This window comes from Otolemur garnettii, unplaced genomic scaffold, assembly GCF_000181295.1.
Source record: "Otolemur garnettii isolate 467f Iridium unplaced genomic scaffold, OtoGar3 scaffold00009, whole genome shotgun sequence".
Classification (NCBI taxonomy): domain Eukaryota; kingdom Metazoa; phylum Chordata; class Mammalia; order Primates; family Galagidae; genus Otolemur; species Otolemur garnettii.
The window spans coordinates 19,223,352-19,241,561 of record NW_003852404.1 but is presented as its reverse complement, the minus strand read 5'-3'; the positions used below and the strand labels follow the sequence as shown (position 1 = coordinate 19,241,561).

Here is an 18,210-nt window from a genome sequence, read left to right as displayed (position 1 = left end):
AGCAAAAACTCTAAGCAACTTTTTTCATTACCTGGCTCTCCTGCCCAGATTTGGTCTTGTCGGTTATCAAATGAATGTCTCCTGTCTCAGCTTAAATTGGTAATAAAATTACTTTGGAGTTTGCCAGTCAAAAATACCAATGGAAACGGGATAAGAAGACTGTGAAAGGTGTTGAGTATCATAGATGTACTTAATAAAGGAGAGATTCTGCCAAGTTTTTGTGTCTTGGCAAACTCTGTCATAGACATGACCATAAAAGGCTTTTGCCCAATTTGAAATCTAATGGTAATATTCCTTATTTCGTGACCATTAAATTCTTTTGAACTTTTTTAAAACAGGACAAACACAGTACATGCCTACCAGAACAAGATGTGCTACAATTGAGCAATCAAAATATGGATCAAAAGATAAGAGGGATTTGGGTAGGTAATTTTAACACAGAAAGTAATGCCACATAATGACTTAAGTTTTAGAGAAATTAGTGTAACATAGTGGTATTAGTGTTAAGTGGTAGAAAAATTTATAATTTTTCTCAAAATTTTTTTCTAAAAATTTATAGTTTTTATCAAAAATTTATAATCAGTGTGTTTTTTTCCCTAAAGCCACCTGAGGTTCTGCCCTAGAATCCTGGTTGTGGTTAATATTGCTTGGCCAGACCAATAATGGTTTAAGGATCAAGTGATAAATCTATCCCATTCTAGTGCTCCTATTGCTACAGAGAATAAATCACTATGTTAGTTTGGGATTTTACTAACTGAACACTGATACTTTTATTATTCCTCACATTTACTGAACAAATAACTTCAGATAGAAAAAAAAAGTAATGCAATGAAACTTTCATCTTTGTCCATAGAAACTTCTAATACATAAAACTGTTTTGATGATTTACCAGAACTCAAACTGAAAACTGATGTCTAACGGCAGGAAAGTTACTTTAAACTTCTTAGATGCAGTTAGGCACTTCAAACATATTAGAGATGAACTGTATACAGACTGACTTGTGTAGCTTTATGAGTCTTCTTTAGTTTGGGGGAAGAATTATAGCCGGGGGCCTTTTCATATTCTGTGGACAAATATAGAATATTAATTTTAGTTTTTCTCACAGTCCAAGTTGAAAAACCCAGTATAATTAATGACAAAACTGAATTAATGAATTCCTTACTACTTACCAATGCTGCTTTTGTAATTTTAGCAGCCCTTATTAAAAACAGATTATTGAAAGCTGGGGTGTTCAAGATGCCTGCTGCTAGTTACATGTGGCAATTACAGTTAGGTAGTACTGAAATCCAGCTTCTTGGGTACGCTAAATGCACTGTAAGTGCTCAGCATTGCGGCCGTGACATTGGACAGTGCAGACTGTGGTACATTTCTGTTATCACAGAGTTCTATACAACGCTTTTTCAGAGAATCTGAATTTAGTAGCGAGAAGATTAGAAAAGTTGGAACATCTCATGGAGGCTGACCGAAGGCAGAGGAGAATCGGAGTGTGGGATGGGAAGCAGTTTACATCATTAATATCTTCTTGGTTTTAACGTGACAACATAATGCTCTCTCTCTGACACTTCACAAAAATTTTGGATGATTGAAGGATATATTCTTAAGTCTTCTAATTAGTGCTGCTATGAAGATGACTCACTAATTTATTTTTCTATTGCATAGTCTTTATTCAACAAATATTTGTCAATTGTGTCGTCACGTATTGGGTACTTTATAGGTTATGAAAACCCTACAGGGTCTCAGTTGACAGAGGGCAAAGACAGCAAACAAGAAAGAGATGGTGTGTGGCGATAGTAAGTTCCCGATGAGCAGTGGAGCTGGGCAAAGGAACAAAGGGGGGCAGAGGTGTGATGCGGGTTGGGCGTCAGGTATTTCAGTAGTGTGGTCGGGGATGCCTCTTGGATGAGGACATGTTTGTGCACATACCTGAGCAAAGTGCAGGAGTCAACCCTGTGGCTCTCTGAGGACTGTGCATGCAGGGCGAGGCCTGAGATGAGGAGTATATTTGCTCCTCCAGTGAATAGTGAGGACATAGCCTGCTTGAAGTTGAGTGAATGCAGGTGGAAATGGCAGGATGCTCATTATTGATCTGCTGTACGTCTAATGTTCATACTTCCCTTTCTCTTTAAAAGGTACCCAATTCTTCTGGCGACCCCAGATTAGTTTAGTTTTGTTCTTTTAGTTCTCCTCCTCTACTCAAGTAACCATTGAGTTTGCAGGTCCATCAGTTTCTATAGGCAAACTTCTTCCTTCAGTTGCTTCTGCTCTGCTGCGTATTCTTATTGGTAGACTATGACATACTTCTAACATACTTCTTCCCAAACTCTTCAACGCGTGTCGATTGGACTCTTATGAAAGTCTCTGGAGTTTTTCTGCTTATGTCGCTCCCCTGTCTAGAAATCCTTGCTGATGATAGGCATAAACTTGGCTTGTAAAAAAAAAAATTATTATGATTACTCCTAATGGGAATAAGAAAAACAACACAAGAACTTTTCTGTTTTCCCTGCGGAATTCAGAATCTTTACATACATTATAGATTATGGGCTAAACAGGCTTTTGTGAACTAGGAAAGTTTGTGTCATTTAATAAAGTATTTTCACATGAAAATGAATTTTTAGCTGTGAGCAATGCGTATGTATTTAAAGTCTCATTCATTGGTGAGTCGATAACTACATAAATCTTGGAGTTAGAAAAATGTTTGGTATTTGGAATATTCAGTTTTACTTCCATGGTAATTCCTTCAAAAGTGAAAGATTTATTAGGATGAGTATTGTGTTTTGGATTGTATTTCTGACTTTACAGGAAAAATGTTAGAATTTTGGTCCTCTTAAGAATGGAGATTGCTCTTCCTATGCTTTTGTAACGTAATTTTATATGGTGGCACCCGACTACATCTGCTTTTTAATTGAGCTCTTGCAGATCCTGGTTGGAGGGTTGGTTAAAAACAAAGTTTTGAGTATTTTACCAGAATCTTGCCTTGGCATAGATAGAAGAATATTCACAGTGCTTTGACATTTGGATGTAATTTTTATAAAGGCTAAATTTCTATAATTTACTTTTACCAATTAGAAATTGTGTACAGCCAAGCTTATTCTTAGTTCCTTTTGTAAGCCTCCAAGAAAATATGGAGGCTAGTTGTCATTGTAAAACTGATAATTTATTATGTGTTTTATGCAAATTCTTTTTCCACTAATTCCAGAAAAATAAGAAATTTGGGTTGAACCACTCCACTGAAATAACATTTTACTTTGTCAACAGCTGGTCTTAAAAAAACTGGGTGAATTTGGTATGTGAGTAGGTGATAATGTTCTTCTTTCAAGATTGCCATATCGTTCTAAAATATCCTATGGGAAGAAGCAACTTTATGGAGTCATGGGAAGATCATTGAGAAAAGTATTATAATTACTGTGAAATTACAGAAAATAATCCTTCTCTGTTATTTCTTCCATTGTTTCAGTTAAGGATTGTCAGTGACTGGCCTCAACCAACCCTGTAGCTTTAAAGACGGCTGTTCTTCCATAACAGGGGCTGCAGGCTCAGATTCCCAGCTGGGGTACAGATGTGCCTGTGTACTGAACCCCTCAACTACTGGAGATGCTGGAAGAGGCTAGGGTAGTAGAGCCATTGGCTGTGGTCAGTCCAGCCACAAGCAGCTTTATCCTTTTATAGCAGTGCAAGGTACAAGTATCATTTCTTTTTTATGTTTTCTGTGATGCAAGGGCCAGGCAGGTAATGTGAATGTGTGTGGCTGGCCAAGTGTAAGATGGTGGGAAGTGTTGGGGATGGGGGCAAAATGGAGCGTGAGTATTCTATTTGAAGAGAGCCACTGATGCTACTCCACCCCTCTGGCTTTGTCACAATGACCATTGCCAGGCAGAAAGAGTGTAACCAGGTCCTCTGAGGTTCTTTTCCCCCTAAGAAGGAAGGAGGATGTATCTGTTGTTACTGACATACAGTCTGCTGATATTTATCTTTTGACAATTCATTCAAATTTTTTATTGAATTGTTAAAAACCTCAGAAAATAATCTCCAGTTATGATTTGTTTTATAAAAGCATTTATACCTAAGAACACAGAGTAGATGATAATTCTTCTATTTTTGATCTCAGGACCCCTTTATATTCATAAAAATTATTGAGGTCCTAAAGAACTTTTGTCTCTATAAAATGTTTACTGTATTAGAGATTAAAATTGAGAAAAACTTTAGAATTTTATTTATTTATTTATTTATTTATTTTGAGACAGAGTCTCACTACCTTTGGTAGAGTGCTGTGGCATCACACACAGCCTACAGTAACTTCAAACTCTGCTAAGTGATTCTCTTGCCTCAGCCTCCTGAGTAGATAGGACTATAATGCCTGGCTATTTGGGGTGCAGTTGTCATTGTTGTTTAGCCGGTCTGGGCCAGGATCGAACACACCACCCTCAGTGTATGTGGCTGGCACCATAACCACTGTGCTATGGGCTCCGAGCCAGGGTATTTTTTAATTCATATTAAAATATCAATCTATTACATGTTTGCATAAATAACATTTTTATGAAATTCTGAAACAAAACAAGAAGAGTACATTGTTAGAAATTTCTAATGTTTACCATATTAAGAGAGCGCTAGAGTCTCGATTCTAATTCTAAAGATTTCCATTCTCTGCAATACGTTGTTTTGGTTGAAATTTGTGAAGAAAATACGGTTTAACATAGATGTAAAGATATAAAAAGGAAGGACTGATTTTACTATTTGAAAAATAATGGATATTCTTTTTAATACTGTACCAAAAAACTTGAGAAATGGTAATTTCTTAAAGATAAATTGTAATGTAGAATTTGAAATCACATTGGTTCTTCTATGGGTGGTATCTGTGATCTTTTCCTGCTGTGTTACATTAAAATCTATTAATCTGTTTTGCTCTTTGAATAGATCTTTTACCCATGCGTGATTTTGTAACATGGGAAATTTGAAAAGATTTCTTTCCATGTGTTGGAGGAATGTCTATTATATAAGAAAAGATTGAATTTGTTGATATCAATTAAGAAGTATTGGGAAGATAGCAAACTCATAGTGGTAGAAACAAATTTTTTCAAAGTTCTTATTTTTGCTTGAAAATTACATATTGTTGCCAACAAAAAAATTCTCATTTGTTTTTCTTAAAGTGACAGGCTCACTTTTTTTTTTTTTAAATTTTTGAGAAAATATTTGCCAAACATTGAAGTCCGAATAATCATAGTTTGGAATATGACAGTTGTTTTTTTAAGTAAAATGGTGTTCTACGAAAAAAATCCGTTCCGCTTGTAACTTAAACAGTGCACTCAGCTGGTGTTCCTTTCTTTAGCAACGCGTGCTTTGGCTGTGCAGCCCAAGTACTGGATGTACACTTCCTATTTGGTCACATAGAATTTTGTAAGAACCTCACATATGTCAGGGTTTGGGATTTAATAAAGTAAGTATTTGCCTTTTCATCAAATACAGTAATCTAAGAGAAACTGATTTTTTTTTGTGTAGTGAATATTCATATTTGTGAAAAATACAATGAATTACTCATACAACTTGGTGCTGCTGGCTTGATTTGAGCTAAAATGCAGCAGCTTTACCCACTGTTGTTTTTGCACCATTAGTGAAAATGAGACTACAATAGAAAAGGCAGATTACATCTGAGTATTATTTTAAATATAATTTTTTACTTAATGTACCCACCCCTGCCACTTTTCACAGGGCCATGGCACCTCAGGGATCAGTAGGCCATACAGAACTCCCAGTAAGCAGAAAGATCACCACTGGGTTTAAAAGTTACAAGACTTAACATTTGAAGCCTGTGTACCATTCTCTATTTTTACATGTTGTGCCTCACTTCTCTGAACTCTAACTATGTCATTTATGAAGTAGGGTGGGGAGAAATCCACCTTGGCTTATTTTTCTTTTTTTGCCTTCCTGTTGTTTGAATTGCAACTGATAAATTATGAAAAGCTGTAAGTGTAAGTTGTTGCTGTTGCTGAGTGTCTTCTCTTGTCCTTTGGGTTTAGTTGTCAGTCAAGAAGCAGTAAACATTCTAGATATTTTCAGAGGAGGAATTTAATACAGGGTATTAGGTTCTTAAAAAAAAAAATAGTGGAAGGACTGGAGGAGGGATCTCTAGCTCAGCCTCCTGAATTGACTTCCAGATCATGGCAGGACTGACCAGCCAGGGAAGCCACCACCTCTGCCACAGTTGGGAAGGGTGTGTCTAGGACTACTGTGTTCAAGAACCTATCTCTGTAGCTGCAGTCCAGGGAACAGGAAGCCAGGATAAGGTAACTGCCACTGAACTATGCCTGGGCATTGGAATGCAGAGTCTAGTTGCCACTTCTACTCTACCTCTTGACATTCCTGACACTGGAAATTGGATACTGAAGTGCTTCTGTGGAACAACTTACATCATTCAATCATGCTGGAGAAAACAGCCAAAGGCAGCAGGATAAATACTCCCTTCCTGCTTCTGCCTTTCACATCTCATGTTAGTGCATCCAATTGGTGTAACGTAAATTTTATCCAGATCCCTACATGCAGGTGAATAGGGAAGATAGAAATTTTTTTTTAATCACTTTAGTTTCCGTAGTTAAAGTAAGCACACTAGGAAGATGAGAGAATGGAGTCTAAGGGCAAATTGATGGAATCACTACAACCTATTTTTGCTTCTTTGGGTTTTCAAATTATTTTCTCTTTTATTACCTTCCCTTCAGTTACTCAAGTTATAGACATTTTAATGGCCAAGATAGCTCTCATTTTTATGAGGCGTTTCCTACCTCCCGGGTCCTGGCTGCTGCTTCATCAGTATTTGAGCTGGACTCTCCAGTTACAGGTTACGCCCATCTCAGTTGGGCTCTGGGCAGACTTGGACCTTGCCGCAGTCCTTTGGCCTGAGGGCATATGTAAGACAGCCCATCATTTCAATGACTTGGCTATATGATTGTCTTCCACATTTTACCTGATTGAATGTATTTAGCCCTACTGTTTTTTTTGTGAGGTCTTATTATACTCTCTACAGACACTAAAAAAGAAAAAAAAAAAGAATGGCCAGCTGTTCTTCATAATATTTTAAATATTCTTGTAAGTTTCTCTTTGGAAAAAGTGATAATAACAATAGTAGACTTTTGAAACCATCAATATACGTTCTTTTTTTTTTTTTTCATTAACTGTGGAATGTTCTTTTCCGTATTTATATAAAACCTTACAGCCAGGTGGGAAAATGAAAGAAAGCGGCTTATCTCCCATTCTCTGCCTCTTTTGTTTGTTCCTTCTTGTAAAATTATGTGATTAGAAAGGAAAAAAAGTAGTTTTTAAACATGTAAAATACAAAGAAGTGAAATGAATACAGAACAGCTCTAAAATACAAACTTAACCCCAACCTTGCAAAGATACCAGCAGACAAGCTTCTTTCTCTTTATCACCATCTTGTTTTGTAGCCTGTTACCACTGACCTACTTAACAATATACCGCGGTTCTTATCATTGTTTAAATGATATTGATCATCTTCTGAGTTGAGACAATTGAGCCTTGTATATTTAGAAATTGTTTTAAACGTGATTTTACCGTAGAAGGTAACCTTTATTCTTTGGATGAAATATTTGCAACTTCAAGAGTTAAAGCTTATCAGTGTCATTCATTTGTATATGTCTTTGATTTTTGTGAAATGAGAATCTTTGAGATGAAAAGGACTACATAATAGGTAATTCAGATCATGTAGAACTGTTTAAAATCACAAGTAAAAGATCCTTGGAATTCCACCTCTTGTAACTGCCTTCTTCAGAGTTAGCCGCTATTAACAGGTTGGCAAGTTTCTTCCAGACTTAAAAAATATGTATCTGTGGTCAGTTTCTGAAACATAAATGTTTGAGAGCTCAGTTGTTGTTATTATAATTTGATAAATACCAAGATGGTAGTATGAACAAAATGTAATGTGTATGTAATCGGTTTAACTTCATAAGGCATAAATGTACATGTTTAATTATTATGTTGATTTCAATTTTTGTTGACAGTTTTTAGCAGTCTTCTTGCCTATTAGCTTTTAATAAGAGACCTCATAGAAATACTGAGATTCTTCTGCAATGGAAAATGTATCTGCTCTTACTACTTTAGGAATATTTTATAGAGAAGAACATTGAGTTACTGAGTGTAAACAATTAAAAATGTGTTTGTATTCTTTTTACATGAGCTTTTATAAATGAAATACGAAATTAAGTCATTGCTGACTTTGGTTTGAAAAAGTATATTGGGTGTAAAATCTCCATGATAAGAATTATTTTTCATTTTGTTTGACTTTTAATTTTGAGAAAGATAGTTTTGCTTTTCAGATGTGATTGATCTCACTGGAGATGATAAAGATGATCTTCAGAGAGCAATTGCCTTGAGTTTGGCGGAATCAAGCAGGGCATTCAGGGAGACTGGAATAACTGATGAGGAACAAGCCATTAGCAGGTAAAAACATAATTTGTATAAAACAAATACAAGTTCTATTTACAATATAAATGATAATTGGCTTGAACTAATTTTAAGAGGTAATAAGATATATACTTCATTATTCTAAATAAACTATTAATATGCTTCTGTTTTTTTTTTAATTTTATGTAACCCAAATTTTCGTATTTTAGTTTTGATTACAATTAGGCTTAGATTTTTAGGATTTTAGAATGGCATTATGGGGCGTTAAATTTAGGTGTATATTTTAATAGTTGTTTGACTTTTTTCCTCTCTAATCCCTTTTGGATACACTACCCAATTCAGCGTACAATATTTTATAACAGGGTTCAGCAAACTTCTTCCATAAAGGGCTGACAGTGAATATTGTTGGCCTTATTCGCTATATGGTTTCTGCCTCAAGTACTCAACTCTGGTGGTGTAGTGCAAAAGCAGCCCTGGCTAATGCATAATATAATTCACGTGGCTGTGTTCCAATAAATCCTGACTTTCAAAAACATCCTACCAGCTAGATCTGTTCCCATGGGCCGTAGTTTGCCAGCCTCTGATCTGGAGTATGATAGTGTTTGTGTATATATTTTAAAGAAATAGGCAGATTTCCCAGATGTGTCATGGAATGTGTTTTTTGATTTAAAATCTGAAACTTAATTCATCTAAGGATTAAATAAATTGCTTTATTACTAAACCATGGCGATTTTTTTTTTTTTTTTTTTTTTTGAGACAGAGCCTCAAGCTTTCCCCCTGGGTAGAGTGCCGTGGCATTACAGTTCACAGCAACCTCCAACTCCTGGGCTCAAGCGAGTCTCCTGCCTCCGCCTCCCAAGTAGCTGGGACCACAGGCGCCCGCCACAACGCCCGGCTATTTTTTGGTTGCAGCCGTCATTGCTGTTTGGCGGGTCCGGGCTGGGGATTCGAACCCGCCACCTTAGGTGTACATGGCTGGCGCCTTAGCCGGTTGAGCTATAGGCGCCGAGCCGATTTTTTTTTTTTTTTTAAAAGCTTTAAGATTATAATCAACTGTAGTCCTCTCAGTAGCTATTTGGAGGCAGTGGTAACTCTTAGAGAAGAAGAAATTTAGTTTTAAAGAGGATAAATGATTCTCCAAGGGTACACACGTCAGATAGGTCTTAGGACTCCAATGTTTTTTCACTGCATTGCAGAATGTGCTAGCTCTCTCAGGTAATTCTCCTTGGCACAATAATAGGATATTGTTAAATAATCTGAGATTACTACTGTAATCTATAGGAAATGTCTTAAAATACTATGTTTAGCAAAGGCACATAATTGTTTTCTTTTTATTGATACTTTTTAATGTTTTTAAATGTTACTTTGGAGAATTCTTTGTAAGACATTTTATTTATATTAAGATGTAAAGACTTAATTAAAATCCATTGCTCCCTTTGTTCATTGTGGCTAAGACTTAATGCCAAAAATTTTAAATGAAAATTAAAAAGTGTAGTTAGACTCATTTGTGAATGATTTGTTTTGTAAACGATTTGAGAAATTGCATGAGTTAGGTTTTTTTGTTTTAAATTTTAAGTATTGATTGGAATACATAATTATCTTGAATAATTATAAAACTGGACACTACTTTGAGAAATATTTTAAATATAAAGAATGTGAGTTGAATTTGATAATGAGGGGCATAATGATTTATGGAAAAAGGGGTTATAAAAAGGAAAATATGCTTGACACAAATGTTATTTTTAAAGGTATATATTTTTATTTATGTGAATTTATGTTAGCATACTAATATAAAAAAAGTTTGAATGCTTATATACCCAGTTGGTATCAGTAGTTTTATATGTTTCCTAATTTTAAAAAAGCTAATTATATAACAAAGAATTAAAAGTAATTTAAAAGTTAAGAGGTAAGGCTATTCCTATTTTGATATTAAGTTCAGTGTATATATTATATCTTGAGTACTTATTTTTGTCCCAGTTAGATGAAAAAAAACTCTACAGATAATGCTCTTTTTTACTCGTAGTCTTGTAAATTTCAGTATACTCTTAAAATAGTAAAAGTATAATACATATTTTTATTATAGATAACATTATAGAGATTTTGCATGATGTAATATGCCATAAGATTATACTCTCTAGAAGTAAACAATTGTATTAATTTGCCGTAGGAAAATATAATTTTTCCTTATTACGTGTAGATCTTAAAATTTGCTAAGAGTAAAGAATGGTAAATGCAAAATGTGCAGTTAATAAGCAGCACGTGTAAAGGATATTGCATCAGAAAAAGAGGATGTGAGAATTTAAGCTCAGCATTTGGCAGAGATATATTTGTTTCTATGAGTTTTATTAGAGTAGCAGTTCTCAACCTGTGGGTCACGACCCAGAGGAACTGTATGAAAGGGCCGCGGCATTAGGAAGGTTGAGAACCACTGTAGTAAAGTGTAGGACTCTGAATTTGAAAGGGAAAATTATACATTTTAAAGGAAGAAACTTATGTATCATATTTAAAAGTAAATTTCTTTTTCTTCACTCAAGTTTGTATGAGAAAATCTTGCCAGATAAAATCTCGGAATCTTTGATTATGTTTATATTTCAGCTGACATATTTTAATATGAAGTCACATAGTTAGACTACTACATTATTGTATATAATTAGATGAGATAAAGCCTGTCTTACATCGTAAATCATGTGTTTAGTCATCTACGAATTTTATGGTAAGTTTCTTAAATAGAACATTTTGAAATTACATTTACTTTTTATTGTAAATTTGGATGTGTTTAATATAACTAACAACTGGCTGTCATTGCCAGGGCACAAAAGTGGAGTATGGATAGTTGAAATTTGTTAAGACGTTACGCTGTGACCAGCTCATGTCTATAGTACATGGTGGCCATAAAGTTTGAGTGTAGTTTAAGATAGTTGTCTATTTTAAGTTGCACACGAACTTTATGGCCACCCTGCATGTTGTGACTTTGAAGTAGCTTAAGAAGGTAGAAGATAGGACTAAATTATTACAAAGAGCACATCTCCAGTTGTTTTAAGAATTGATAGATTATGTTATGTGGTCCATATTTTCTGGTAGAAACAACTAGATAGTATTTTTTGTTGTATATATTCTACATCATTTTTAAAAGTATTATAGACCAGTTAAGACAGTAAAGACTGAGATTAAGGACTAAAATCAGAGTGAAATCAGGAACCCACTGTAGTACATGCAGATACTGAAGGTACCTTTTGATGTGGTAGAATATGCCTGTGTGTATAAACCCAAGGGAGTCAATGGCCATTGTCACAGTCAGGTGGGGAGCCTACCCGGAGATCATTTTTCTTATTAAATGGTGCATTAAAGGATAACATATGTACAATGAGGGTAAATTAGAAGTATTTCTCCCCTTCATAACCCTTTGAGGAATACAAAGATGATTACAAGTTGAGTATTCCTAGTCCAAAAATCTGAAATCTGAAATGCTCAAAAATCTGAAACTATTTGAAGGCTGACATGATGCTCAAAAGAAATGCTCATTGGGGCACTTTGATTTCAGATATTTGGATTAGAAATAGTGCTCAACTGGTATGATGTAACTTACCAGAAACCTGAAAAAAATCTGTAATCTGAAACATTTTCCAAGCATTTCTGAGAAAATATACTCAATCTTTACTGCTTCCATGTTACAGAATCAAGGTGTCCACTCCAGTGGTTATAACTTTTTCCCCAGTCCTCCTTGGGGTTAACTTTTATCCAGAAGGGTGAGGTATAACAGGAACGAATACACTTTTTTTGATATTTTCAGGGACCATTGTGTCTCTCATTTTGACCAAGATGGTTCATCGAGGAGGACTTGGGTAACCAGTCTATTCAACCAACTGATTATTAGCTATATGTGCTGAAATCATACAGTGCAGCAAGAAAATCCAAGAATGTGCACTGGAATTAAGTTTGTTATGGAGGGTTAAGCTCAAGCTGCCTTGGAGGATTTTACCAGTCAGGACAGCATGGTGCTGCCACTGGGGAAAGTCAGAAGTATCATTCCTGGAATAGACAGGGTGGCATTCTGAATTTTCAAAACAGGTTTATCTAAACTCTTTTTTTTTTTCATCCTGACCATTACTCAGGAAGTAGCTATGAGGGGGACCTGCTTTAAGAAGGTGTGTGGAACAGGAATAGATGAAGATAGATTCTGGAGAAGGATTCCACTGTTCAATTGTACCGGATACCTGTTGATGACAGGGAGCATGGAAGGTCCATAAATAACTATCAAACTCATTTCTGAGTGATTTTTATGATAAGAATTATGTCAGATTACAGATGGTCTATAACAGTTGAAAATATTACACAGATAAGTTTCACAGGTCACAAAGGAGCAACTGCAGTTGACTAATAAGCAGGAACTATGTAACTTGGAAAAGTGTCAGCAGCAGAGGAGCACCACGGATGGCCCCCAAAGGGGATATAGGTTTGATATAGTCAGTCTGTCAGGAGTGGGCAGGGCCGTACCCTTTGCAGTGTATACGCCCTGATCCCAGGACACACAGGTCAGCTTTGGTCAGGAGTCATGTGTCTGACATGCAGTGGTGGAATGTGTATGAGAAACAGAGTTTCTTTCTTTCTTTTCTTTTTTTTTTTTTTTTTTTTTTTGCAGTGTTTGGTCAGGGCCAGGTTTGAACTCACCACCTCCGGCATATGGGGCTGGCGCCCTACTCCTTTGAGTCACAGGCACGGCCCCAGAAACAGAGTTTCTTAACATATATGATCACGGACATGTTTCTAAGTTTGGTGCCATACAGAACATGGCAGTGGTGGTGATCTGAGTGATGCAGCCTTGATCAGAGCTTCCTGTATTTTGCTGTGTATAATGTATACTCCTTTATCCTAATTTTTCAGAGAAAAACAAGGATGCACATTATACATGTACATGGGTAATACTGATTTCATATCTATATACATGTGTTTAATTCTTTTATTTATGGTTACATGTTAAAAGTGTAACAATTATCTGTATGCAGAATAATACCCTGGATATGGCAGCCAGTTTGTTGAATTTATAACAGATTTACAACGAAAATGTTTTTGGCCAACAAAGAGCAACATAATTTCTCTTTAGACACTTTAGGCAAGAGCTAGCAATTTAGCTGATATTTTTACAAAAATTATTGGAGAATCCCTTGGGAAATGTCAAAACAGGATTTCGTACCCTGCGAGCTTTAAGCTAACGGTTATTAAATATGCTAAAGAACACGGCAGCAGTGCTGCCAGGAGACACTTTGCACTCCTCCCACAGGGAGTGTCGTCAGACGTGGAGGCAGTAGGAAGAAAAGCCTCTTCAGATGCCAGGACAGAAGCAGACAGTGTTGGGAAACCTCCAAAGTGGGCAGAGGAGGAGCAGCATCACACTGGGGTATCCACCCATCAGGATGATGCACCGAGAGGGTGAAAGGATTGCGTGAGAAGAAAACATTAATGCTGTTTTAGGGACACCTAAATGCGCTTTAGTCTTTAGGAAGAGAGAAATTTTGAGTGTAAGGACATGAACAAAACTTGTCCCCAGAAGCTTCTGAGAATTAAGTATTAGAATTTCATCCTCGTGTTCCCAATTTTTGAAAGACTTAGAACTTTGAGCTATCCCGAAGTGCCAGTGCAGGTGAGAGCCCATAGAGATTTGATGCACCATCCAACAGAACTGTGGATATTAAAGGAGCAAAGACCATGCTGTTAAAATTAGGGGACATGAGAAAACACATTTCACTGTTGGTCTAGCCTGTTGTGCAGATGGGACAAAGCTGCCACCTATGATCATTTAAAAGAACAATATCTCTGAAAGAAAAAATTCCAAGTGGAATTACTGTCCATGTGCATACACAAGGATGGATGAATTAAGAAGGCATGAAAATCTGATTTAACTAAGCCTAGTCATGAAGGCCTGGAGGATTATTAAAAACAAAACAGAAAAAACAGTTTTGCTTGTCTTTGATCACTTCAAAACCCATGTTACATAAAGTGCAAAAACGATCCCAGTGGACTTAAAAACTCAACTTGCTGTGATAGCTGGTAGGCTACCCAGCCAACTACAACCTCTTGATGTGTCAGTAAACAAGATCTTTAAGGCCAGAAGAAAGGGGGCTGTGGATGCAATCAACTGGTAATGACGTAACACCTACAGCCAGAGTCAAGAATCCATCGCTTGCCTTGCCCAGGTTTGAAATTGGATCCTAAGTTTGTGGAATGGTGTCATGAGAGGAGTGGGTATGAAATTGTATAAAAAGTGCAGCATCAGAAAAGCTAAGGATGGAACTGAGGATGGGGAAATTTCTTGGGATGAGGAAAGCAACTCTCCAGAAGATATTGATAATGTAAAATTTGAATAAGACGATACTTTTGATATTGACAATGACGAGGGTGGAGAGAACCTGTCAGCTGACAATACTATACACATGAAAACTATCCTTCATAAATAAAGGAGGAATTAAGACCTTTGAAGACAATAACTGAGGAGTTTAATTACCAATAGACCAGCATTACAAAAATGCTTAAAGGAATACTTTATTGGGAAATGAAAGGATCATAATATTATGAAAATATGGGAAACAGTACAACTCACCTGTATAGATAAATTCATAACCATAGTTGGAATACCCCAGTCCTTTAATGGTGCCATGTAAATCCTTCAGTCTTCTAGTATGAAAGTTCAACATCAAAAGGTTAAAAACATTACAAACTACAATTAGTAGCTAAAGAACACAGAAAAGATAAACATGTAAATTAAGGCAACCAAAATACACATTGTGGAGAGCAAGGGAAAAGGGTCTAGGTTATTTTTATGCTACCAGAGTCAAGTTTTTGTTGGCTTTAAATAACCTTTTATAACTCCCAAGATTATGTGAGCCCCGTAGTAAGTACAAGAAAAGAGATTACAGCAGATAGACAAGAAGAGCAAATAAATCAAGCTTAGCACTTCAGAAAACTAACCAACTCACAGAAGTAAACTAAGGTAAAGAATGGAGCAAAGGATTTCAGAAACAAAAAAGTCCAGAAGAGAGTTAACACAGTGGCATAACTCCTTACCTGTCAATAATAACCTTGCCTGTAAATAGATTAAAATCCCATCAAAAGATTGGGTAATGGGTACAAAAAGAGTGGGTGAATGATTAAAAATAAACAAGACCCCACTCTGTGTTGCCCACAAGAGACAGATCTCATCATTAGAGACAAACATAGACTGAAGTGGAGGATGGAAAAAGACTCCATGCAAACACAACCAAAGCAAGCAGCAGTAGCCATATTTGTATCAGATAAAATGGACTTTAAGCAAAAAACTGTAAAAAGAGATAAGGTTACTTTGTATTAATAAGTTAACCAGAAGATAAAACAAATGTAAATATATGTGCAGTCAACACTGGAGCGTCCAAATATATAAAGCAAAGATTATTCAATCTAAAGGAAGAAATAACTGCACTACAAAAATAGTGGGAAACTTCAACACTCCATTTTCAACCATGGACAGATCATGACAGAAAATCATTTGAAGGATCCTTGAACTTAAACTGTACTGTGGACCAAATCAATGTACCTTACAGACATTTACTGAACATACCACCCAACAACTGCAGAATACTCATTTTTCTCACCCACACATAGAACATTCTCCAGGATAAATTATACATTAGGCTACAAAACAAGTCTTAACAAATTTAAGATGATAGAGATTATATCAAGTATATTTTCTTACCACAGTGGTATAAAACTAGAAATCATCAAGAAGAACTTTGGAAACCTACAGATAACATGGAAATTAAATAACATGCTCTTTAATAACCAAAGTATCAATGAAGAAATTAAAGGAAAAATTAAAATATTTCTTGAGAAAAAAATGAGTACAGAAACACATTATACCAAAACCTATGGGACATGACACAAGCATTTCTTAAAGGGAAATTCATAACAATAAGCACCTCCATCAAAAAAGAAGAAAAGATTTTTAATGAAGCACTTCACCACACATCTTAAACTAGAAAAACAAGAACAAACTAAACCCCATATAGGCTGAAGGCAGTAATAAAGTTCAGAACAGAAATAATGAAATAGAGACTAAACACACACACACACGCACGAAATCAAATGACAGGGCAGTTGAGACAAGGACAATTTGTTTTAATAAACAAAATTGAGAAACCTTTAGCTAGACTAAGAAAAAAGGAGAAAAGATCTAAATAAAACCAGAGGTGAAAAAAGAGATGTTAAAATGATATCACAGAACTATAATCATAAGAGACTATTATGAAGAACTACCCACCGACAAATTTGAGAACATACAAAAAAATCAATAAATTCCTAGACATATAGACCCTACCAAGATTAAATTTGAAGACAGAAACTCTGAACAGACCAATAGTGAGGATGTTGAATTGTAATAAAAATTTTCCATCAAAAAAAACCTTGGTGTTCCAAAGGCCTCACTGCTGAATTCTGCCAAACACTTAAAGAAAAACCAATACCAATTCTCAATGTATTCCAAAAAATTAAAGAGGAGGGAAAGCTTTCAGACTCATTTTATCAAACCTGTATTCCTCTGATTACAAAACCAGACAAGGACATAACAACAAAAAAAGAAAACTACAGGCCAATATCCTGCTGATGAACATAGGTGCAAAGGTTCCCAGAATAGCAGACTAGCGAACTGAATTGAATAGCATGGTGAAAACACCATCCACCATGATCAAGTGGGATTCATCCCAGGTATTCAAGGACGGTGTAGCATGTACAGATTAATAGATGTGATGTATCATATTGAGAAAAACAAAAACCATGATTATTTCAGTAGATGCAAAAAAGTATCCGATAGAATTCAACATCTGTTCATGATAAAAGCGCTTCAACAAAATAATTATAGAAGGTTTGTACCTCACACAACAAAGGTGACAGCTGATGTTATATTGAAAGGGGAAAAATAGTTTTCTCTGTAATATCAAAAACGTGACAAGGATGTCCACTTCTACCACTACTATTCAACATGTCAGTTAGGCAATACAAATAAGTAAGAGGCACCAAATTGGAAAGGAGAAAGTCGCATTGTCCTTGTTTGCAGATGACACGATCTTGTATATAGAAATCTCTAAAGCAGTGGTTCTCAACCTGTGTGTCGCGACCCCTTTGGGGGTCAAACAACCCTTTCACAAGGGTCGCCTAAATACATCCTGCATATCAGATAGTTACATTATGATAACAGTAGCAAAATTACAGTTATGAAGTAGCAATGAAAATAATCTTGTGGTTGGGGGTCACCACAACATGAAGAACTCTATTAAAGGGTCGCAGCATTAGGAAGGTTGAGAACCACTGCTCTAAAGAATGTGATAAAACTAAACTGTTAGTACTAAGAAATGAATCCAGTACAACTGCAGGATACAAAGTCAACATACAAAAATCAGCTTCTATACACTGACAGTGAATTGTCTGAAAAAGAAGCTAAGAAAACAATTCCTTCTACAATAGCTATAATAAACTTAAAAATAAATTTAAGGAAAGATCTTTATACTGCAAACTATGACACACTGATGAAACCAAAGGATGCAGACAAATGGAAAGATAGTCCATATTTGTGGATTAGAGGAATTAATATTGTTAAAATGGCTTTACTATCCAAGGTGATCTACAGACTTAATGGAATTACTATGAAAATGCTAATGACATTCCTTACAGAAAATAGAAAAAAGTCCTAACATTCGTTTGAAACCTCAAAAGAACCCGGATAGCCAAAGTAGTCCTGAGCAAAAACAATTAAGCTGGAGGTAATATACAGCCTGATTTAGC

At 35.7% G+C, this 18,210-nt stretch overlaps 1 protein-coding gene across 3 annotated transcripts in view; it reads left to right on the top strand.

Moving 5' to 3' along the window:
- USP25 (ubiquitin specific peptidase 25) overlaps nt 1–18,210 on the top strand; it is a 148,321-nt gene that overhangs the window by 41,086 nt on the left and 89,025 nt on the right. For 2 of the 3 annotated variants that reach the window (XM_012801589.2, XM_012801587.2), the window contains exon 4: nt 8,319–8,442. In XM_012801589.2, the coding sequence (XP_012657043.1) occupies nt 8,319–8,442 (124 nt within the window). Of the gene's footprint in view, nt 1–338; nt 423–8,318; nt 8,443–18,210 lie in introns of all 3 variants that reach the window. The other variant, XM_023509677.1, reaches the window with a different exon arrangement.